This window comes from Lissotriton vulgaris, chromosome 5, assembly GCF_964263255.1.
Source record: "Lissotriton vulgaris chromosome 5, aLisVul1.2, whole genome shotgun sequence".
Lineage (NCBI taxonomy): Eukaryota > Metazoa > Chordata > Amphibia > Caudata > Salamandridae > Lissotriton > Lissotriton vulgaris.
In genome coordinates, this window is record NC_141693.1 from 848171522 (window position 1) to 848195520 (window position 23999).

The 23999-nt window shown below is 40.6% G+C and overlaps 1 protein-coding gene across 1 annotated transcript in view; it reads left to right on the forward strand.

The window, feature by feature from the left end:
• MYPN (myopalladin) overlaps positions 1-23999 on the forward strand; it is a 2267856-nt gene that overhangs the window by 1480989 nt on the left and 762868 nt on the right. The window contains exon 14 of the mRNA XM_086922400.1: positions 10226-10375. Within this exon, the coding sequence (XP_086778526.1) occupies positions 10226-10375 (150 nt within the window). The remainder of the gene's footprint in view (positions 1-10225; positions 10376-23999) is intronic.

A 23999-nucleotide genomic window follows, 5' to 3' on the forward strand; every position in this document is an offset into this window, starting at 1 on the left:
AAGAGTAAACTCCACAGGTTATTTCATACAGCAATTGTTTGAAATCAAGGATGCCCAACACGAGCCCAGGAGGGCAGGATCCATATCAGATTATTGGCAAGATCGTCACACAAGATGGATTCACATACTTCAAATCAAAACGGAATTTATTTACCAGGTTAGTCGATAGCCTGCCACAGATTTTTTTTTTTTTGGAATGCAGATTTATATACATGCCTTTTAAGGCCTTGAGCACAAACAGCTTTTCCATAGAGCAGTCACAGGTCTCCCATGCAGGGGAGGTGCATACAAATTAATGCACACATTACACACATTACAAAAAATTCCCTGTCAACGATGATTTTTCACACCTAAATGACAGCAGAATAAGTATTTGAAATACTTTCCCTTTTTTCCTTCACCTCCGTGGCACTAGGCCAAGACGTGGCAAAGTAATAGCGTTGAGGCATTGATTTTACTGAAATGGAAAACTAAAGGATCGTGGGCAAAAATTGTGCCCGAGGTTTGCACTGAATGTAGATTCTACGAGTTTTGACTTCTACAGACAGCACAACGATTTCTACATCTTAAAAGGGCATTCAAGACATCAAACCGGTCGTTTAGCTATACAGTGCTCTTGGCCAGCATTTAAATAATTTTAACTATGTAAAAGGTGCTATAAATGCTTGACTGAAAATACATAGACGTGCTTTTAGAATTCATGTCTCCTCTTGTTTACGTACTGCTCTGTTCAACTAAGTTGAAACTGGTTACTGGTACTAAAACTACACTGTGGCTGTCAACAGGTCATCCACTGCATTCAGCTAAACACACATGACCATTTTGTCATCTGCTCGGAGTCTTCACTTAGGACCTCTGGCAGTGACCTCTTGGTTCTTCTCTCTCTTGCCATACATATCGCGCTGACACCGCGCTATAAAGCGCCGCCTTGCCCCACGCAATGCGGGACACCTGTAACGCTGTTTTGCTGCCCTGGGCTGCTGACGGGCAGTCTTTTGATTTTCGAGGGAAACAAAGTGTCTACATTGTAAATTAACCAAATATACATAGCTTCATGTTGTTAAATAACAAAAAAACGAAGATATCTGAGTTTGTTTTAGGAAAAATGGCCAAATAAAATGCGGCAAAATTGCCGCTAAATTTCCATTTTTGTGCCGCTAAATTTCCATTTTTGTGCCGCTAAATTTGCCAATCCATGCCGCTATATCCTGGGGGGTCTGAGTAACAGATAATAACACAGATCTAAATGTCTTTACAAACCTATTATTTGAATATTTAAATTCTATTAGTGAATATAGTATGGTTAGGATTAACCATAGCAATACCATATTTGATGAGTATAGAAAAGAAAAACATTACATTTATAGATGGAAAACTAGCTAACATAAAGGGAAATAGAATAGAACTAGAAGCATCAGATGAGTTATAAATATGTCACACTGTAACAGATAATAACACAGATCTAAATGTCTTTACAAACCTATTATTTGAATATTTAGATACTATGGAATTAAGTGATTGTTATGTATGCATGAAATATACAGCTTCAGTAGCAGAATGAGTCCCATATCACCATTTACCGTTAACATATGGTATATCATGTAGTATACTAACAAGTCAGTCAGTCAATCAGTCAGTCAGTCAGTCAATGGCTCTTTATTTCGATTAATTAAAATCATAAAAGACAGAACAAACAAAATGATCCTCCACACATTTAAAAGTATGTAAAAAAGAGATAAAATAATCATTTAGTTATTACACATCATATATACACTGTCTAAAATACATTAAAAACATCATATGCATACATTAAAAACATCAAATTCAAATGTATTTATTTGATTTGGTTCTCGACTGAGAGCCACAAATATTAAATACACAATATACAATTTTTGAAGCATGAAATTTTTCCTTCTAATACAAAGTTAAAAAAGATTTTAAAAATTTGTAAAAATTATAGCATACAAATTAATTTGGTGGTGTTTTACATAATATAATCAATTCCTGCATTGTGTTAATCCTACATTTGGTATAAACTGGTTGTAGAAACCTTTTCCTTGCCGTTACCACTACTGCATTTGGGCAGGAAAACAGTAGGTGGTCCAAGTCCTGCTCTCCACCATTACAGAGATTACAAATACGACTTTCTTGCAAGTGACACTTAGATGTGTTGGTTTTTACAGGTAGTATTTATGAAGCGAAACAGGACCATTGTTCTCCTGACCCCATGGTTCAGGCTAAAATTAATGTACTGTTGAGGTTTCTTAAACTCTATGGATTCTACAATATTTTTGTATAGAGGGAGTTTAATATAATGCTGAGAGTCATGATGATAACTAAGTCTAGGAGTAAAGTGCTTTAAAAAGAGTTTCAACTGGGCAGGGGTCCAGGATTGTAGCAAATCAGTGTTAACCTGTGATAACTTAAAAGCAATTAAAATGTTGCTTGAAAATACATGTTTCGACGATTCACATTCAAATGTTTCTATTTTGAGCAGGGAGCGAAGCGTTCCTTTTTCAGCATGCAGGAGATTATACGCCCACCTGATGATATTGGCGGTTCCTCGGGCGTAGGAACTAGTTAATGAGAACTCGAGGCGGAGAGCTTGTACTGGGACCGCCTGTGATAGCCTCGTAAGTTTCCTTAATATTTTTCCTTCTTTTAAATCTAAGAAGGACCATTGCTTAATTGGTATATATTCAAGAGCAAAAGACAATACCGGTGGGATCTTAGCACTGTATACTTTAAGCATCAAAGAGAAATGTCTTTGACCGGATGCAGAGTATAACCGTAAGAGTGCTCCCACATGCACATCAGATTTCCGGGTCAAATTCAAAGTGTGGGGGCCGATTTTGCAGAGTCTTATTGAAGATTCTACCTAGGTAGGTGTATTCATTTACCACCTCCACCGTTTTCCCCCTAGAGACCAGGTGAATTTAGTACTCTTTTTCCTTCCTGAGAAATGAACTATTTTTTTGCGATGTTCGGCATTAGATAATTTTCCTCTGTGTAGCTGTGTAATGCCTGAAGGCTTCTTTGAAGACCAAATGGGGTTAAGTCCAATATAATAACATCATCAGCATACAGTAAAATATGTATCTTGTGAAAAGCAATTTTTGGTGGAAAGTTGGAGATCTGCTGGAAGCATTGGGGGAGGTCGCTAAGGTAAAGGGAAAATAGTAGAGGAGCTAGGAGGCATCCCTGCCTGAGGCCATTTGGTGTCGGGATGGGCCTGGTGAGACCCTTTACCCTCCCCATTTGTACCTGACACCAAGTGTCTGTATGTAATGATATTAATATGTGTAATAGGTTGTCTGGGATACCCATTTTAGTGAGTTTTCTCCAGAGTGTTCCTCTGTCCACTCTATCGAAAGCGGTGGAAAAATCGATAAAGGCAGCATGTACAACCTGGGCTTTTGTCATTACGTATTTATCTAAGATGGTTTGCAAGACAGCGATGTTATCGGTAACTGAATGCTTTGGTCTAAATCCTGCCTGGTATAGGGGAATTAGCCCAGATGAAAAGGCCCAATCCTTGAGATGATCTAATACCGTTGCTGTAAAGATTTTTCCTGTTACATCCAGAAGGGCTATTTGCCTATAATTACCAGGATGTAGCCTTGTACCCTTTTTGTGTAACGGTATTATGATGCTCCCCTTCCAGGATTTGGGGATGTCCCCGGTAGTAAAAATATAGTTGAAAAGGGGAGATAACATCTTGCTCCATTCTTTGGGGTTAAATTGGAGGACCTTAATCGGGATTTGGTCCTGCCCTGTGGCTCCCGTTGTTCTTGCCTTTCGTATATGTAGCTCAATGGAAAATGGGCTTGAGACCCCACTGTTTCGAACTTTTCTTTCTGGGTTCCTGGCAAAATGATGGCTTGTTTCGTAGTTGGAATTTAATTTATCGCCAAGATAACGTTCCCATTCTGTTGGTGGCACCGGTATAGCTTGTAGTGCCTTTTTAGTACCCGTTTCTTTGGCGACTATACTCCAGTAGGCACGTTGGTTGTTTTGTTTCGCCGCTATCTGGAGGTCCACCCAGTTTTTATCTTGGGTTACTCTTTTGTTTTTATCATTTTCACTCCTACGTTGGTTTTTCTATTTACTGATTTCATGTTGTTTAGATGGTGAAAACTGTGCTCTTATCAGTTTATTTAGATATTTTGTGTTGGTGACTAACTTTGGTTTTATGTTTCGGTTCTTTACTGTTCTGGGTTGGATCAATTTTCCTGTATTTTTGTGTTAACGTTTTGATTTCAAAATTTGTTACTGGGTTTGTAGAATGCGTTATTTGTAAGACTTGCGTTAGATCAATTATGGTTATTATTTTATTCAATGTAGTTGAATTCCAATGTAACTGTCTTTGGGTTGGATTTCCCAGCACCGTGCTTTGATTATACATGATTTGGTTTGAATGAGAATGTTGTGTTTTCCACTCTGTATTTACTTGTAAAATGGCATGATCACTTCCCTGAACAAAATCAATTGTGAGTTGCAAGAGTTGCAAGAGTGATCCAAATAAATCATAACTGCAGATCATGTAGTCTAATAGCGATGAGTTACAGTTTCTTTTTCTTGTATTTGAGGTGGGAATGTCTCCCTGCAAGTTGCCATTTAGTATTATTCTGTTTAACATGGGTAGTGATGCTATTAGGATCTTCCCTCTTTTATCTGCCTTATTTTCTTTAGGGAGTAGTGGAATAGAGATTCCCAGGGCCTCTTCTCGATGCCAATCTGCCCATTTTGATAATACCTCATTGGATATTTTCCCGTTGAGGTCGCCCATAATAAAAAGTGATGGGTAACCAAGATTTTCTATTGTTTGTTCAATGTCCTTGAAGATTTCTACGGCTAGTACATCCATTTTTACTCCAGGAGGAATATATATATTATAAATCAATAGATCTTTCATAGATCCTGGGGGGGTTTGTCTCGCACTTGATCTTGATACATTGATGGTTCTTCGAATTAGTTGTAATTATTTCTTGGGCCCATATTTAGTCTTCGTTTAACAAGATCGCTATCCCCCCTTTTGCGTGTCCCCGGACAGCCTACTCCGCAGGGATATCATAAACAAAGTATTTTTCCTGGTTGAAATTTTGTGTAGACCAGGTTTCCTGCAGGGCCACTATAGCTGGAGAGGTTTTTGTTATTTCAGCAATTTTTTCTTTACTATTCCCCGCTATATTCCAAAAGGTGATCGTCAAGCCTTTGCTAAACAGAGGGATTCTTATCTTTAGTTTGTTTGTTGCTGTTCAAGGACTCCGCGATCCAGGCCCATGAGTAGTCTCTATTTGTTATTTCCTGGCTAGGGTTTTTTTTCCTCCAGATTTCTCTTTCGCCGTTCTTTATGGAAACAAATAGGTTTTCTGTAACAATATCTAAGGGATTGATCGTGGTGATAAAGGATTGCTTCACTTGTTGCTTTTTCAATAATTCTTCTGTAGTGTATTTATTTTGAGCTTCGTGTTTTGGTACAGGGGTCAGGTCATAACCATATTTGTGCAGAGTGTCACTCTCATTCAAAATTATTTCTGGTATTACGGGAGACCAAAATTCTACAATCGCTGTCGTTGTTTTTGTTTTGTCTGGGAACATGACTAGTTTTATTTCGTTTCGCGCAAGGGATTGTAATGGCAGAATTTTTTGTAAAAGACTAATAATTAGGTCACGATTAAGTGGTGCTTCATCTGAAGGAAATAATTCTGTGATTTCCAGAAAATTTTATTCGGTCTCCTCTGCTTGTAGCTGAGTAGAGAAAGTTCTTTTTGGGGTCTCTCTAACTACAGAACTTGTCCGGCCCTGACCTGTTGGTAGAAAATGTATTGCCATTGGGTTCATTTATTCAGCTGGTTAGAGTTGTCTCTTTGGTTTTTCGTCGGCGATTTCATTTCCTTTATCTTCGGGGACTGGAGCATTTCTGCGCTTTCCTTTTTAACTAGTACTTCGATAGGTAAAGGGGAGTTGTTCTGAAATCTTATTTTACGGGCATCCTTTTTCTTGATTCTTCTTAGCATCTTTCTCCTTTTTAAGTTGGTCATCCTTTGTTTTCTTTTGTCATTAGTACTTTTTATGCCTTGAATTTCTCCACGAGGAGTTTCAAGTTGGAGAGATGCTTTGTGGCAAGATGTAACAGGACTGTTCAGAGAGGAACTGATTAGAGTGGGAGATTTGGGTTTTCTTTTGGTGAAAATTGGGTAGTAAACTACTGAGTGTTGATATGCTTCTGGTTTGTTTTCGTCCTTAAAAAGATTTCTAAGAGAGAATGTATGATTAGAGTCCTGTTTGCCCTTAAATTGCAAAGATTGTTTACTTCCGATTTGAGTTGCAGTTTCTTTTTTGTGAGGTAAAGGGATTTTTGTTCTTTCAACTTTTGAGTTATAAGTGTTTTCCCTTTTACATTTATCACAAACTTGTGTTATTGTTGTTGATTTTATTAGCTCTTTCTTCCGTTTTTCCTCGACTAGAAATTTTAGTATTCCAAGTTGAGTATCAAGTGTTTTATCAGAATTTTCTAGTATGTTCCCTAGGTGAGTGAGAACAGCTTCCAGAATATTTTGCAAGGTGAACAGAGATTTTGATAATGGGGTGTAAATATTGAAAATATCTGAATTTTTGAATAGAGAGAGATCTGGTGATTTTTCAAGGAATCCCTCTAGGTCTGATGTTTTTTGTGGAGTACTGTTCTGAATATTCTGGTTTTCCTTTTGGGATCCTGTGTGAAATATTAGATCTTTGATGTTAATATCTGGACAGGTTATGTTGTATTCTTGAGATTGCTGTATTTTGAGTGATTCTGGTAGTATTAATCCTGATATAATAGAGCTAGGGGTTGACTCTTCCAGGGCAAAAGAAATACTTTTTTGAGGAGTTTCAGATGTTCTTTGGTTTTGCTTTTCAATTTGTTGTTTTCCATCTATCTTGCTCTCTTTTATTTCCTGGATTGTCTGATCTTTAGATACTTGCCCCTGATCATCTGTGCTTAGTTTTGCAAAATACTTTTTGCTCCCAGGAATTATTACAGATTTTCCAGCTCTTACCGGCTTGCCAGTGCTCTTTCTGATTGCCTCTTCAGTACCCATCCTCTTCATAAAGATGGTTCTTGTTCTTAACTTTTTTATAAGCCATGGCAAGATAGTGAGTGAATTAGTCTTATTTTTTGTTTGAAATGTTTTGCCGTCCTGTTTATACCGGAGTGATGTTATCCGGTGGAACTACCCCGTTCTTTTGTTCCTGCGTTAGAGTCAATACTCTTGCCGAATTCTCATCAAACGGCCAGAGAGTTAGAGGGCTGAAGTACCAGTAAACCGGTGCGCCGCTCATGCAACACCGTAACTAGTGCCCTGGTAACTCTCCCCAACTCCGTTTCTTATGAGATTATATAGTTTTCAAGCAAGCTTGACATTAGTTGACAAACATTCGTTAGTAGAATCTCGTAATAGTGATACTGTTAGTTGCCCCTGCTAAGAGGAGATCCTGTTTGTTTGAAACCTGGTTCCCAGTGAAAGTTTTCTAATTCGAAGCCCAAGCCTTATTGAACCGAAAGATGAATACGAATGGCTACTTCAATTAATTTGAATGGTAAATATTGGAAAACACTTTAGAGGGATCATAGTGGGAGTCTTTTACGGTAATTTCATAAATTCTTTCTCTTCCCTTTAAAAGAAGGAAGGAATTGCTGCTCCCCGAGGTGAATCCTTGTGAGTATGACCACGTACCTTACAACTCTCGAGGATCCTGCCACTTTCTGAGGGTCTTTGCTACTCCTGACACACCAAACCAAGCTTAGAATAATGCTCCTTGTGGCTCCTGCTGCTCCCGCTGACTCCTCACGGGTCTGGTCTGTTCTATAGAACAGGAAAATTGCAGTATTCTTATTCAAACTTAGATGTGATATTTTCAGAAGTTCCTGTTAGAAAGAATATGAATCCAGTACTCACTAGTCTAGCTGCACAGTTTATGGGAGAATTTTTCTTAGCACAAAATGCAATAGATATAGCAGAAGCTCACAAACATAATCTAACATGTTTATGAAAAGAAGAAGAAAACCTATTTTTGAATTTAGTAGAGGGCAGGAGACAAGATTTCCAGAAGAAAGCCAAAAAAAAGAAATCCAAAATTCCATCAGTGGCGGAGAAAGGACATTTTTACACAGCTGGCAAGGCTCAGGCTGCAATGGCACTAGATTTTGAAAAGAAGCGAAAGATGTGTCTCCACAGGTTGAAAACTGACTATAACAATGTATTTATTAGTTCCAGTGATTGTGAACATAATTTCTTGATTATTGTAGGATGGGGACTAAAAGGAGGAACAGATCCAATATTTCCTGGAATGTATTATATATGTGGGAACAAAGCTTATTTTAAGCTACCTGAAAAGTGGTATGGGAGTTGCTATTTTGGAATAGTATTTCCTAAAGTTTACCCAGTAAAGAGAATCACTGGAAGCAATGAAAGCAATAATGAACTATTACGTAGTAAAAGAGCTAGTTTTGCAGAAATTGTAGGAGATATATTCAGTGCATTGATACATTCAGTGGGAGTGATTCTAAATACACAAAGAATTTGTAAATTATCCACAGTAGTTGATTTCTTATCGACTGACACTGCTGGAGGGGTTCTAATGATTAACCCCTGCGCACTAATGTCCAAAATTGCCGCTTCAGAACTCACATGCTAAGCATCTGCTTTGCTTAAAACTAAACTGTGTTTTATACTAAGTGCTAATGCATAAAGAATTATTTTGATTAAATGGGATTAGAGTAGACATAAGTGGCATACAGTGGAACCATTTTATTTGTATCTCAAATCTTGTCTTTTTGACTTCTCTGTTAGTTCGTAATCGGGCCTAAAATTGAGTGACGAGAATAAACCCATGTGGCTGAAGCACGCAGTTGCAGTAGAAAGCAACCCTGGAGTAGTGATCACAAGTCCTGGAACCTGATCTTTTCTCATAAGCAAAAATATCCTGAAGACTCAATGAACAAATGTATAAATGATATACAATGTTGAAATTAGTATGATAAACGGGTGGGAATAAAGCTTGGGTGAAACAAATTAAATGGGCTGGAACATAAGACAATGCTCATAAGAAAACGTATAAACTTAGTATGGTGAAACGATCATCTCCTTGGCTTATCAAATCAGAATACACAATTTACACGAGTTGAAACATTTGGGGGTGGAACATTCCACCAAAAGGTATAATTGGGATAGTTAGCCAAATGCAGTAGCCTGATCGCTGCCAGAACGCTGCGAGATAGAGATTCTGTCTGATTGCTGGTCAATCCACTTGAAAGCAGACTTAGAAGTTTTCAAATAAAACTTAGGACAAGATTGCAGAAGAGGACCGAGGAGGCAAGGGAAGTAGGAATGAGATGCGGAAGATAGTCGAGGAGGGAAACTAGTATCAGAGAGGGGTTTGACGCTGGTGTTAAATCCAGAAGAGGGGACCCGTCCTGTCTTAATCCTATCATGAACCTGTTACCTGATATTTCGTGGGGTTCAAACTCTTGGCCAGAGAGGTCTGATCTCACACCATTCTAGGTAAATATAAATGTGTAATGTGTCAGTGTGCCATTTCTCACTGTCCTCTCTTCCTGAGGTACTCGTCTTTAAAATGTATAGTCTAATTTAGGCAACTGAACCTTACCTTTTCAGAATGATGGAGTTAACACTGTAATTTGTACTTGATTCACTAAATATTTCAGATAAAATTTAAACTTAAACTGAGTCTGTGGTTATTCAATGACATAAACAGGTAAATGTTTAATGTTGTTAATTACCAACTCTAACTCGACTAAAACAGATCCATGAGTGAGGAAGGGCTTAGAAATATATAAGTTAAAATTCTTAAGGCAAAACGGACATATATTAAAGCCCCAAAATTGATCTCCAGCAGGGTTTTCATCAACCGGATACTGTAAGTGAGAGTGGTTTATGGGCCCGAATGTGTGTATTTTAGTGATACTTGTCCACAGGTTGGTGTCCCGCTGGATCACTTGTAGTGTTTCTCTAAGAATGCCGTCTTGGAACCATACAGATTGGGTTGTGATATAACACTACATTAGACAGTGATGCTTTGGAGTACACTAGTCTTAAATGTGAAATATCTTCATAAAACGTTTAGTTTGGAGGGTACATTGCCAAATGTGTAAGCGTAAACATATATGAAATAAGCAGTAATATTGACTCAGTGATCATTTTATGTTTGATTCTTGCAGGTATACTGGTTTAAAGATGGAACACAGATTTCAAAGAAAAATCCACGCTATAAAATGAAAAGAGGGACTGATGGAACTTGTTCACTGCACATCGAAATTGCCACAAATGATGATGATGGAAATTACACAATTATGGCTGCAAATCCCCAAGTAAGAATATTTTGCATATATTTTAATGTGTTCACTTTTTCTTAATCACATTTATGAATCACGCATCTGTGCACACATGTCATTATAACCCATAGCACAATTATATAATGTTCATAAGACACATACAAAACTGAAGCCAATATCCATGAAAACACTACTTAAATTTAAATATCCATCCCTATTTGAGCCCACAATGTTCCTGTTTCAGAAATGTGAGCAGGTAGGGTGTTCCAAAGTTTTGCTGCAGCGTAGGAGAAAGAACGTCTGCCCCATTTTGCTTTTTAGGGACCACAACCTTCCTACTAGTTACTGCTTTTGTGCAAATATCAGTGAAAAGATGACCGAATAGGTTGCGGTCCCTTTTGGTTCCGTTTCGGCAAAATTGTGCATAGCACTTTACAAATCACTTGCTTCCTTTATGGAAGCAAGTGAAGGGCCCGAAAGCCTTCTGCTCATGAAAAATGATTAGGAGTGCTTAAAATAAGATGGCAGTGGCATTTTGAAAAACCTGAATCTCATTCAATAACAAATTATGTATTGCTATTCAGATATAAGGCATTGCTGTAGTCAAAACGAAAAGTAATCATAGCCCCAGCCTCCGATTTACAAAACTCTGCCTGGACAATAGGGAAGATCTTTTTCAAAGATGTAATAATGTAGAAACAAGTACTGGTAATGTGGTTAACCTGCATATTAAAAGTCAGAAAATCACCCAAAAGAATGCCACGGTTTTTGACTGACTCCACTTGGGTGGGTAAGAGACAACACGATTTGGGCCGCCAAAGATCAGAGCAGATGGTCTGCTGAGCCGCCAAAACCAGGACCTCGGTTTAGTCCACATTCAACTTTAGAAAGTTGTCTATCATCCAGATTTGATTGCTGCCATGCCGATCTTAAATCTATCTGCCACCAAAGGTATGCTGTCAGTTATTGACATGATGATTTGCATGTAAGCAGCATACGATAAAAGCTAAAATCTAAAAGGTTGCACCATGGTAGCTAGAGGAGATAAATGTAGAGATTTGAAAGGGAAAGACTGAGTAGGAGCCCTGAGACAGGTGTCTGGTGGCTCACTGGACTTATACGTCCACCTCAGGGGCCTGCTTTTAACCTCATGGTCGCAGGTTCAAATCCCGGCACGTCCACTCACCCTTTCATCCATCTGAGGTCAATAAAATGAGTACTATTGAGTTGGTAAAAAATAAACATATGTTATTCAGCGCCAGGATACCCTTCTGGGTAAACGTGTGTTTCACAAATACAGATGTTAGATTAGGCTGCCCAGAAGGAAGGCTGAAAGCCTTAGCCCTACACTGTTCACAGATGACAACTTGTACCCTATTTATGAGAAAGGAGTGTGGAAGATGGAGGGCCTTGGAACCCACCACCAGGTGCTCTAAGCAGTGGACCTTATGCTTAGGAGAGACTATTTCGAAGGCTGCGATAGTTCCAGCATTCCCAGAATAGGGGCTCCACCTTGGCCACCTGGCCTCTGATGCAGACTGCTGCCACTACTAGCATTGTTTCAGTGCTGTGCCCACTCCTGAACCCAATCTGAGATAAATCCAGGAGATCATGGGAATCAATGAATTTCATCAGTTCCTGATTAATGTATTTCTCCAAATGTTTGGCAGGGCAAAGCAATACGGAAATTGGACAAAAAAGTAGGAGGTACTCCAAATCGGGTTTCTTCAGCTGAGGAATGACAATGGCTTCCTTCCAGGTCTAAAGACAGCCACGGTTCTTGGAGGTAACAGCGGTGGGGTGGCGGGGCCGGGTTGGGCGGATCCCGATAGTCAATTAAATCATTTATTTAATTCTCCCTCTGCATCGTCTGTCAAAATCCCCCCCCCCCACCCAGCCCCACCACTGTTACCTGCACGGACCACAGCTGTTATGAGATAAACTTTCACTTCCAGTAATGGATTAAAGGTCCTTGCCAAATGCTCAGCGCTTGAAACAGTAATGAGTTGAATACTTTTTGAGGGACAGGGTTCAAGAGGGGAGACAGATTTAATGGCCATCAGGGGTTCCTTAACTTGAGGTACAGAGATCGGTGCAAAGACAGATAGCAATGGAAGATGTCTCAGAGAGGGGGAGTGAAAAATAGTAGTCGGACACTCTTGAACACTGGAGTGCTCAAACTCTGAGTATGTGTTTAAGATTATGTCTCTGAAAAATGTGCTAAATCATTACAGAAAGCTTATGAAGTATTCACGAGTTGCTGAAAGGGCGGGTTGGAGAGGCACTAAATAAATTTACACAATTTCATTAGAAGAGTTTTTGGCTGATTTTATTTTCTCCTTATAAAAAGCAAATTTGCCCTTGAATATGTACTGCTTATACATTGTAGTAGCACTTTGTGCTTGCTTTTCTGGTCCGGATCCGGATTTATCGGCCATTAGCACTCCTGTCTGTGGCACAGTCACGTAAGATTTTTAAGTTGCTCCAAAAACCAGGGAGCAGAAGATTTATTTCTAGTAATTATCTTGACTTTGAAAGGAGCAACAATCTTTATAGCTGACACCACCCAACTGGAGAAGTCCTCTGCCGGGTGGCCAGATAAAAGGTCTATGTGCAATGATGTGATGTTAAGAGCACTCATGAGTGATCTTACTCCAGTTCTACTAGATTGAAGCCTACTATTAACGTGGACAGTGCCTACCAATGGATACAGAGAGGTGCCCACAAAAGCAAACATCCAATGATAGGACCAGCTGAGAGTAATTTTATCCAGATCCCGTTGGAGTTGGTGAAAATTCCATCAAAAGTATGGCTGGCACTATGATTAGGAGAGGGAACAAACTGGGAAAAACTCAGATTGGCCGCAAGCTCGGAATAAGAGGTGCAATCCCGACAAGCAGAGCCCTTTAAATAAAATTTTAAATCACCAAAGATCGTGAAATTAGAATGGGCTAAAATTGGTTCCAAGAGATGGTTCCAAGAAGATAGAAAACCATGGCATGAACAAGGTTGACAGTAGACCAATAGTCCAGAAAAAGTCAAATTGACATTGACTTGTAATCTTAAAGATGCCACTTTGCATTCACCATACAATTGAGTAGCTGAGGTTCAAGTATGCAATTAAGAAAGTTCCTAAAAATTATAGCCAGCCCCCACCCATCCTAAAGTGGTGGTGTAATATAGCAATCAGATACCTCATAGGAACTGCTTCAGCAAGTTCTGGCCCTAGTCTTCTCTTGCCAAGTCTCTGTAATAAAGAGACAATCTAGTTCCATGGACTGAACCACGTCCATGAATTTGCATTTATGTTTGATTAGTGAGTGTGCATTAATTAAGGCACATTCAATCTCAATTTTACTATCTAGGCTGCTTTTCTTAACGTCTGAGATGACCTTAGCACAGAGAGTGGGAGAAGTAGTGACTCCTATGGGGATTTTGTGGAAAGCACAGTGGGGGCAGGTGCGCTCTATCAGACAATCTACATTAATAAAATGGCACCCTTCAATCTTTCCTTTGGGTCGAAGTTCCAATAGTTGACCGACAGAATACATTAATGGCAAACGAGCTGTCAGCTCTAGCCCACACCTGGCAGCATCCCTGGCACATGGTGCAGACTGCGAGCGGATAGGAGAGATGAGCTTTCTTTTGGCACGCCTTTGGTATGCCAGCTGAGCAGATGCACTGTCATGCTGAGTAGATAGTCCAGCCTCTAAAGGGGGCATAGCTAGCCGGGATGAGACATGTTCGAAAAAGCAGGCAGGGGACAGAAAGAGTGGAGTCCAGCAACTCCCACCTACTGGTGAAGGCTCCCCTTTGTAGTAGGTGTACTAGGATATTAAATGCAAACTAAAACAAAAGTGACAACATAAACTCTAAAACTAAATAAAATATCTAAAACGTACTCTCAGGTGCAACTGATGGCGCTTCTAAGGAGTAGGCCCACGACTCCAAAAAGCGGTGTATGCGCCATACAAGGAAATAAAAGAGAAATGCAAAACTTTAGCGGGAAACGTAGAAATTACAAGGGGGAGTTCTAACCCAAAAGGGGCGCTCTCCATCAGTCCATATGGCCCCTTGGCTGCGGCCCCCAAAACCAGCAAACTGTCGCCTGTGGGGAACACATGAGGAAAACATCGTACATCTCATTACCATCTGTAAAGAGCTGCTGCAAGACCGCAGGAATCTACTGAGACCCCTATTCATAAAAAAAGGAATCAGGACGTGCAGACAGGCAACCCTGGCTTGCTTTAGAGGCGACGAAGTTCAAATAGCTTGCTGACTAGTAAAATACCTCGGAGCTGTAGAAAGTTGAATCAACACAAAGAAAGAACAAATGGACATGGACAGCACACCCTCAATACTGTGAGTGCCAAAACATCAAGACTGCTCAGAGACTTAAATTTAATTAAATCACTGACATACTATCACTGAAAGCTATGAACATTCAGGGTAAAGGTCAGCCAGCCTTCAAAAAGGAATAGGTACTGTAACACCTAACTTTGTATAGGAATGAGGGCCAGGATTGACAAAAGAAACCCTCTCCGTAGAAAGACACGAGCACTTAACGGTAGACGGACACTTTGTTCTTATTAACATTTTTTTACTGCACTTTGTAACATAGTTTTAATCGAATACCTCCATCATCTATGCTGCTAAATATTTATAATCCTTTCCTTTTTTATTGCTGATGGTTTTTGTTAACTGCACAATAAAGTATTACTTACAGATTGAGGTATGACTTTGTCCATTAGGAATCTTTAGGCTTTCACTTTGAAAGCAATCATCGAGAAGATTCTGCATACTTCCAGTGGAAGAGAGTTCCATATCTTTGGGGCCGCGCAAGAGAAGGCTCAGTGACAAGTTCTCTTTTTGCTCAGGATGAGTGGTTTCAGGAGGAAAGTGTTAGCGTTTTTTGAGGCTCTCCCACCACAGGATAATTCAAACTTTTGCGCTAGGTACCTTGGGATTTGAAATGCAGTGTTTTGTGCATCAGAACAGCAATCTTTAACTGAATTCGAGCTTTGTAAGGTACCCCTTTGAGAGACTTTAGGACTAGGGATATGTATTTATTTTATATGGTACCTGTGACCAGTCTGGCCGCAGTGTTCAGTGATGCCCTTAGTGGAGCCAGGGTATATTTGGGAAGGCCACAGAGCCTAGCGCTGCCGTAGTCTAGTCTCGCAAGACCAGTGCTTGGACCACCTGCTTGAAATCTATTTGAGGCAGGAATGGTTTGATGTTTTCTCAGGGTCCTCATCAGGTGGTTAGCTCCATTACACACATTGCTGATATGATTTTTCATATTCAGCTGCTTCTCCAGAGTGATTCCGAGAGATTTGGCAGCCAATGATGAGGGGGGTGCAGTTGAAGGCCGTGAGGTGATTCAGCCAAAGGTCTAGCTTGGGGATGTGGTTTGGGGGAGAGATGAGAAGGAATTCAGTTTTGAAAGCGTTGAGTAGTTCATGGTTCTTAGTTAACCAAGTTTGTGTGGCCTGAAGGGTAGTGTGGAGTGAGATGTTGTTATCCGGGGATGAGATTTTCAAATGAAGTTGTGTGTCTTCCGTGTACATATGGTAAAGAATGTTAGTGGAATTTTGTGATTTCGCTAGAGGTTCCAAGAAAAGGTTGAAGAGAATAGGAGATGGGGCGGACCCTGGGGGATACCCATGAGTACTGGAGAGGGCTGGGAGAGGGAGTGGTTTGCCTTGACTTTTTGTGATCTGTGTTGGAGGAAAGGGGAGAACCATTGAAACACCAGACCCGAGAAACCCATCCTGTTCTTCAGAATGGAAAGGAAGTTCTTGTGATTAACCATGTCATATGCAGAAGAAAGGTCAATGAGGATTAAGGGGCAAGAATAATTTTGGTCAAGCATTTTTAAAATGTCATCCATAATGTGCGTGAGAGCCGATTTGGTACTGTGCCCCTTTTGAAAGCTGAATTGATGTTGGACCAGTAGTTGGAAATTCTCTATGTGAGCACAAAGTTGGTATTATACGCACTTCTCCAGTGGTTTGGCTAGTGTAGGGATGTGGGAGATAAGGCGGAAATTATTGAGGTCGGTTTCATCAGCCTTAGTTTTTTTTTTAGTATAGGTGACACGAGGTGCTTTTTTGCAGTCTGGGATCGTACCTTGTGCTAAAGAGGCATTTACAATCCTTGTCCAGGTGGGGATGAGTACATCCTTAATTTCTTTGAAGATGGCCGGGGGCAATGGGTCATTGAAGTGTTTAGATGGATTGATATTCTGAAGAATCTTGTTGATGTCTTTTTCACTGAATTGGGTAAAGGTGCCCCATTACTCATTGTTCTGTGTGATCAGACTGATAGGTGTGCGCTTATCTAAGAGGTCAAGGGATGGCAATAGAGCCTTCTTAGAGGCGAGTTCAATGGTGATGATTCTTGATTTCTCATTGAAGAAAGCAGCAACATCATCACAAGAAGGTGGGATGATTCCGGAATCCGAGTGGTTTGGGCCTGCCACTGATTGCTGTTTGACCAATTCGAAAAGTTTCTTGGGACAGTTTGCAGCTTAATTGAGTTGGTGTCTGAAATAGTCTGCCTTGGCACTCTTGAGTTGTTTGTTATAGAAACTCCTAACATTTCTAAGGAGTTTTAGTGGTTCCAAGGAGGGTTTGGGTTTCCAGGAGCATTTAGCTGCCCTAAGGCTGCGGCATTCCGTGTTTAAATTGTATTTGTACCATGGTTTGACTGTTTTTGTTGAAGCTTTTTTGTTGTTGTAAAGGTGCAATGTCATCCATGATGTTGGAGATGGCCGAATTGCAGGAGTCAGTGAGTAACTGAACATTAACCAAGTCTGCTTGAGAGGAGAGGGAAGATTTGCAGTGGGCTGCGAGTTCAGTTGTGTTTATTGATCTGAGGTCCCTTTTCCAGATCTTTGAGTTTGTTGGCTGAGTCTTTCTCATCAACACCTCCCTGTTAATATAGAAAAGGATGCAATGGTCTTTGGACCATTCACAAGGGGTAATGGTATCCAATGTGATGGTATGCCCTTTCGACATAATGAGGTCTTGCGTTTTTCCTTTATTGTGAGTTAGTTGATCACAGTGCTGGATCAGCTCATGATCATTCAGATATGCTTTAAGGAAGAATACCGCCTGGTCATTGGGGTTAGACCAGTGAAGGTTGAAGTCACCAAGGAAGATTTGGGACACAGCTGAGTCGACATTGCCAGAGATGCCTTCCATTAGTTGATCGATAAAGGGGAGATTGTCTCCCAGGGGTGATAAAAAGTGTAAAGTTTGCAAATCGGCAGGTTCTTACTAGAGATACTGAGACAAAGGTATTCACAGGAGGAGGGCGAAAGGGACTTCAAGTGAGAAATCGAAAGTGTGTTCCAGCCTAATTCTGTCATGAGTAGGAGGTACTAGGAGGTCTAAGATAGGAGAGGAGGCGTGATTTAGCCAAGTTTCAGTGAGGATAATAATGTCTAAATACATGTGTTGGGTGAGGTTGAAGATGTCAGAGGCGTGTTTACTGGCCTTTAAGTCTTGATAGATTAGTGTGGGAGGGAGTCTGGATGATGTTCACTCTCGTGATGTTGTCTTTATGAATGACTCTAAGATTGTGAGCAGGTTCTCTGTATGGGTTGGAATGGTTGGTTTGAATTTGTCTAGGTGGGATCAAATTGGAGTTGGACCAAGTAGAGTAAGAGTTGTAAAGATCATTGATTTCATTGGACGCCAGGTAGGTTTAAATCTTCTGGGGTGGGAGGGCAGGTTAGCCAAAGGAATGGTTTGCGGGACGGAGGGGGCTAAAAACTGGCCCATGTGTTCACTCACTCTAGGGGAAGCTCTGGGCAGGTTCGCTGAAGTGAGGAGGAAGCTAATTGTGGGGAAAAAATCTTTTGAGAGGGCTTTCAGGTTGTGTAGTTCATTAGTGAGAAGATGCAGCTGGAGAGATATATCGTCCTGGTGCACAACCAAGTTTGAGAGGGGTAGAGATTATGTTGGGAGAGCGAGCGGAGAAGGGGGGCATTAGTGTAGGTCCTTGGGGTCCAGGGTCATGGAGAGTGGTTTGTGGAGAGGGAGCTGATAATTTGGGTCTAACTTAGTTCTTTGGCCATTGGATATCACAGTTTAGGCATTGGCGAGGGCGATATTACCCTTGAGCTGAGGATCAGGTATGGTCCAGATAGGAAATAATGGGTTTGAGCAATCAAGGTTGGTGGATGGCATTTGCCCATTCACCAGCATAATATGGGGCATGGGGAGGGGGAGGAGGGGAGAGGGATCAGTGTTTAAAGGCAAAGATAGTGGGTCACATGGGGCACTCTCTGAGTGAGGAACAGATAGAATCAGACTGGCTGGCTGTGCGTCGAGTGAACCCGAAAAGTCTCTCACCATCTGAGTCGGGTGTTTAGGGGGTTGGGGCACTTCAACAGGGGACAGAGCTGCTCTGTGATCATCTAAAGACAATGAGTGGTTTAGTGAGAGTGAGGACTTCCCCAGCGGGGCGGGGGGAGGACTGATGATGACCTGAGTGATGGTAGGGTGGGAATGGGTATCAATGGAATTCGTTGAAGCCACGTTTTTGAGTAACGGGAAGATAATGGCTATCTTAATTAGATTGGCATTGGAAGCTTGGATTAGGATGATCCCATTGTTATAGAGTGTGATGGTGGCATTGGGGTTAAGCGTGGATGAGCGCACTGTAGTAAGTTTGAGACCATGAGGTATTTTTTTGGTACCTTATAGCATAGAGTAGAGGACTTTTCGCCAGCATGCTCTTTTCCTAGTGTGGAAAATAAGGTAATTAACTCTACTACCTTTGTTTGCACAAAAATAGTCATCCGAGATTAAGGTTTCAGGCTTGGCCCCGAGTATGTTATGCTTGTGTTTTTTGGTGGCATTTTTCGATAGGTTGGGTGGGTAGTTGAAAGTGAATGCGTTGGATCTTGAGTGATCGGGGCTTAAATCCATTTTGAGAGTGTGTCTATTGTCCGATGGTAATGTCTTGACCGTGGGGCAAGGATAGTGTTAAGTGGATAATTCCTTAATCAGGTGTGTGGGATAATGACAAAGTGCCCACTCCAAAATGGCCACTCCAAGAAGAGGGTGAAACCAGCCCTCATGTCTTTCTAAGCCCTTTTCTCTTTCTATGACCAGCCCAGGTGTGTGGGAAAATGCCAGCATGCCCACTTCCAGATGGCCACAGATAGCAGAGGGTGGACCCAGTCCTTCTCTCATTCACTGTTCAGACCAGGAATGTGGGATAATATTAGGGTACCCACTCCAAGATGGCCACCAAAAAGCAGAGGGTGGAACCAGCCCCTTTATTTTCCTATGCCCATCCGAGCAAAGAGGCCGGGGAGGGGGGCATCCCATTACACCCTCCAGTGACCAGAGGACAAAATGGGAGCCCGTGATCAGCAGTAAAGATAGATACAAACCGCATACGCCCTCGAACCAATAGACTTTTACGACTTCTTGAAACTTAAAACACTCTTGTCTGCTTGCTCCTTGACTCCCTCTATACCATAGCTATTGAGTTCATTACCATGTATTAATAAAACAGGTCACTTTGTCTCGAAGGTATACAAAATGCTCCTCCCCCTTCCCCAGAAAGTGCACAGACGAAATGAAATAAGGTGGGAAGCTGAGCCCAATACATCGGGTGTGACTCTAGACTGGGATGTAATTCATACAACAGCTTTTAAGAACAAGGTTTCTCCTATAGTGGCTCAAACTAAATTCATGTTAATCAACAGAACCTATTGGACACCGGAGAAGCTTTTTAAGCTCCACCTAAGAGATGACCCCAAGTGTTGGAATTGTGACGCAGAGGAGGGAGACTTGGCTCATATGTTGTTTGATTGCCCCACATTGAGGAAATACTGGGATAGAATTTTTGATTGCATTGAACATATTCTTGGTGTCAAACCTGTGAGAGAGTTTAGCTATGTTCTTCTGGGAGTGCTAGAACTGAACCTGTCTAACGCTGTTGATCGTCAGCTCCTCAATCTACTACTCACTTTGGCATGCAAAGTTGTGTTGTGCAAGTGGAAAAACACCTCGGAAGTAACATTTAAACTGTGGCAAGATTGGTTGTCCTTCCTGAGAGGGGCCGATAACCCAGCCCTACAATCCTCCCCAGGGCGTGCCTCTCATAAAAAGTTGTGGAAATCGCTGGACGCTTCCTCCTTTTCGTTTGATCCCCCGTAGACCATACGGGTAGAAATAACTCAAGAATACTGTATATTCTTGTCCCTGAAGTTTGCAGTTTGCCCCTTGCCCTATACCGTGAGTCATACATAGACGCTAACGTATTGTGCACCTAAGTTGACAAAGACAACAAACGTACAAATATGTATGCAAATGAATATGCAAATGTATAAGTATAATTAATGACCTCACATATTCTAGTTTCTTTTTACTATTGCATTGTATTGTATTGTAGTGTATTGTATTGCTTTGTTTTTCCTGTAATCAAGATCTGGTATGTAGTAACATGCATTTATTGTACCTTTTGTATTTTATTGCACCTTATTGTATTGTCCTGTCTTCCTTTTATTTTCTTTCCCTGAATAAAAATGATTTTAATTAAAAAAAAAAAAGAGTAGTGTGAGGGTTAATATAGTGCATAGGTACAGCCTGCACGATTGCATGACTGTAGTGGTAGTACATAACTAGTGCCTCTGTGAATGCATGACTTAAGGGGTAATATCTATGGTATTAGTGGAATACATAAAAAGTGAGTAGATGATTTTGTAACCCATAACTACTGCCTGAGTGATTATACAAGTACTAACTTACTACCTAAATGATTACAGTACTGAAAAGGAACTGCCTGGCTGATTTTACTGTTTAATGTAAAGGACTACATGGGTAACATGTCGGCGATTCCATGACTGCAGGGATAATCTCTGGGTATTTCCATGATTACATAGCAAGTGACTGGGTACATTTTTAAGTACATGGGTACTTCTTGCGTAATTGCAGGACTACTCAGGTAGAGCCTGAGTAAATAAAGGACTGTGAAAGTAGTCCCTGGGTGATTTCATAACAGCATGACTACTGGCTTAGTGATTACATGAGTAGAAAAGTAGGGCCTCCGTGATTGAAGGAGTGCAACAGTTGTGCCTGATTGATTATAGAACTACATGAGTTATACCTTAGTGATTGCATAACGGCATAGATAGTGCCTAAATGATTGCATACAGCATTACATATGTAGTGCCTGCATCATTGTAAAAGTGCATGACAAGTACTTGGGTGTTTTTATAGGTGCATGAGGGATGGGCCTAGCCAATTATAAAGCAGCAGACTATTACATGACTCAACTATAAGACTCTCCATATTGTTAAAAGCACGCATGTGTATGTCTCAACCTTTTCAAATCATCATGATATCTAAAAGAAATATATATATATATATACAATATTGCTGAAATATAGTCAAACCTAGAAACTGAGACATGTGGTAGACCTGCCTGAGTGATTCCAAAGTCCATGGGTAGTGCGTGTATGATAGTACGAGTCCAAGGGAAGTCACAGGATAATTGCAGGAGAAGAAGGACAGTGACTAGCTAATTGCATCACTGCAAACATACACATTTACTGCATGGATAAGTATATAAGTAGCACCTGAAGGGATCGATGAGTCATTTAGTACTGTCTAGGTGAATAAATGAATGCAACAGAAGGGCATGGGTAATTCTACGACTGCTAGGGTAGTGTGTAGCTTATCACATGACTGCATAGATCCAGCCTGCATGATCGCATGAATGTAGGGAATGTACATAACTAGACCCTGGATGATTACACGGCTGCAAGGGTAATATCTGGTGGACTACTGAAGTACATAGCAAGTCTGTGGGTGATTTTATAAGTTCATGAGTACCACCTGGGTGATTACTGAACTACTAAGATACTGCCTGACTGATTACAGGAGTGCAAAGGTAGTGACTGGGTGATTGTAAAAGTACGAGTACTGGCTGAGCGATTACATAAGTACAAGAAAAGTGCGTATGTGATTGAAAAAGTACAAGGGGATTAAAGGACTACATGGGTAACATATTGGCGATTGCACAACAGCAGGGATAATATCTGTGGATTTACATAACCACATAGCAAGTGACTGGATGATTTTATAAGTGCCTGTCAACTTCTTGGGTGACTTCAGAACTACTGAGATACAATATTCCCAAACACAAATGAAGTATTCTTCACATATCTTTAGGAAGACCATATTACTAAAAGCATACATAAATATATCCATATCATAACACTATCCATACCTTAAAAATTCAAACAACAAACTTACAACTTTAATCAAACATCTAAAATTATGCGGCATCTTTCAACTATAACTTTCTACAGACTACAAAAAAGAAGCTTAACTAATAACACCTAATATGAGCATCTTTCAAAGTACACAATTAAGCTGCATCTTTATCATTCTGTCTAAAATTATGCAGCATCATTCAACTATACCTATGTACAAACTAGAAAAAAGAAGTCTAATTAATAATACCTTATGTGAGCATCCTTCAAAGCACACTTTTGTGCTGCATCTTCACTATTTTATAGTACTCACACTCTTGACTCTACCGCATAAAATGCAAAAACAGCTCTTTGTTACACATCATGCACCTTAAAATATATGATACATATGAAAATACAAGTAGAAACATACATGACACAGAACTCCATGCACACCTTTAAGGGTGGGCGTAAAATCTGTTTCGCGGGCGAATTTGCGGATTTTCCGCGATTTCGCGATCCGCGAATCTCGCGAAATCGCGGTAAAATCCGCGAATCAGCGGGGACGAATTTTCAGCTAAACAAGGGTTACAGCAGCAGGTGCAAAAGTTGAACCTAATTTTTTTGTAACCTTTTACAAAAGGGTTACAAACAAATTATCTTCAACTTGGACACCTGCTGCTAATTGCTTCCTGGCGCCTCGTTGCCTACTTGCAACTATTCTCTGACCCTGCTCTGACCCTTGAAGCATGGTCAGAGAATAGTTACAAGTAGGCAACGAGGCACCTGTCCAAGGAATTAAACCTCATCAGGAAGCACTTATAGATATAAAAAACAGGAAAAAGGGAGAGGATGGCAAATACACCCATTTTGAGTTGTCAGGAGGGGTTAAACTAAAAGAGACCTTTACAGCACAATTTTCATATGCTTTTTGCTAAAAATAAAAAGCTGTATGTTCTGTAGGGGCAACTCAGGAATCTGGCCCTTCAGAGATCCGGCCTCTTTCTTTCTCTCGTTCTCTCTCTCCCTCTCTCTTTCCCTCTCTTTCTCTCTATCTATCTATCTATCTATCTATCTATCTATCTATCTATCTATCTATCTCTCTCTCCCTCTCCCATAAACGACTGCATGGGTAAGTTCGCTATGCAAGCGGCTCGCGAAGACGCAAAAAGCCCCGCGAACACGCAAAAAACCCCGCGAACACGCAAAAAAACAAAAATCCGCAAATTCGCACAAATTCGCGAATTTTGCGGATTGCGAATTTGCAAAATTCGCCCATGCTTACACACCTTAATATTTGACGAAGTCCACCTCCAAATTTAAAGGAACAGCTAAAAGTATTGGAATTTTTTGGAGTCGCGATTGCACCGTGCACCAATGCGATGGAGCCGCAAATCCATACAGAAGTTAAAAAATATATTTCAAATAAGCTTACCA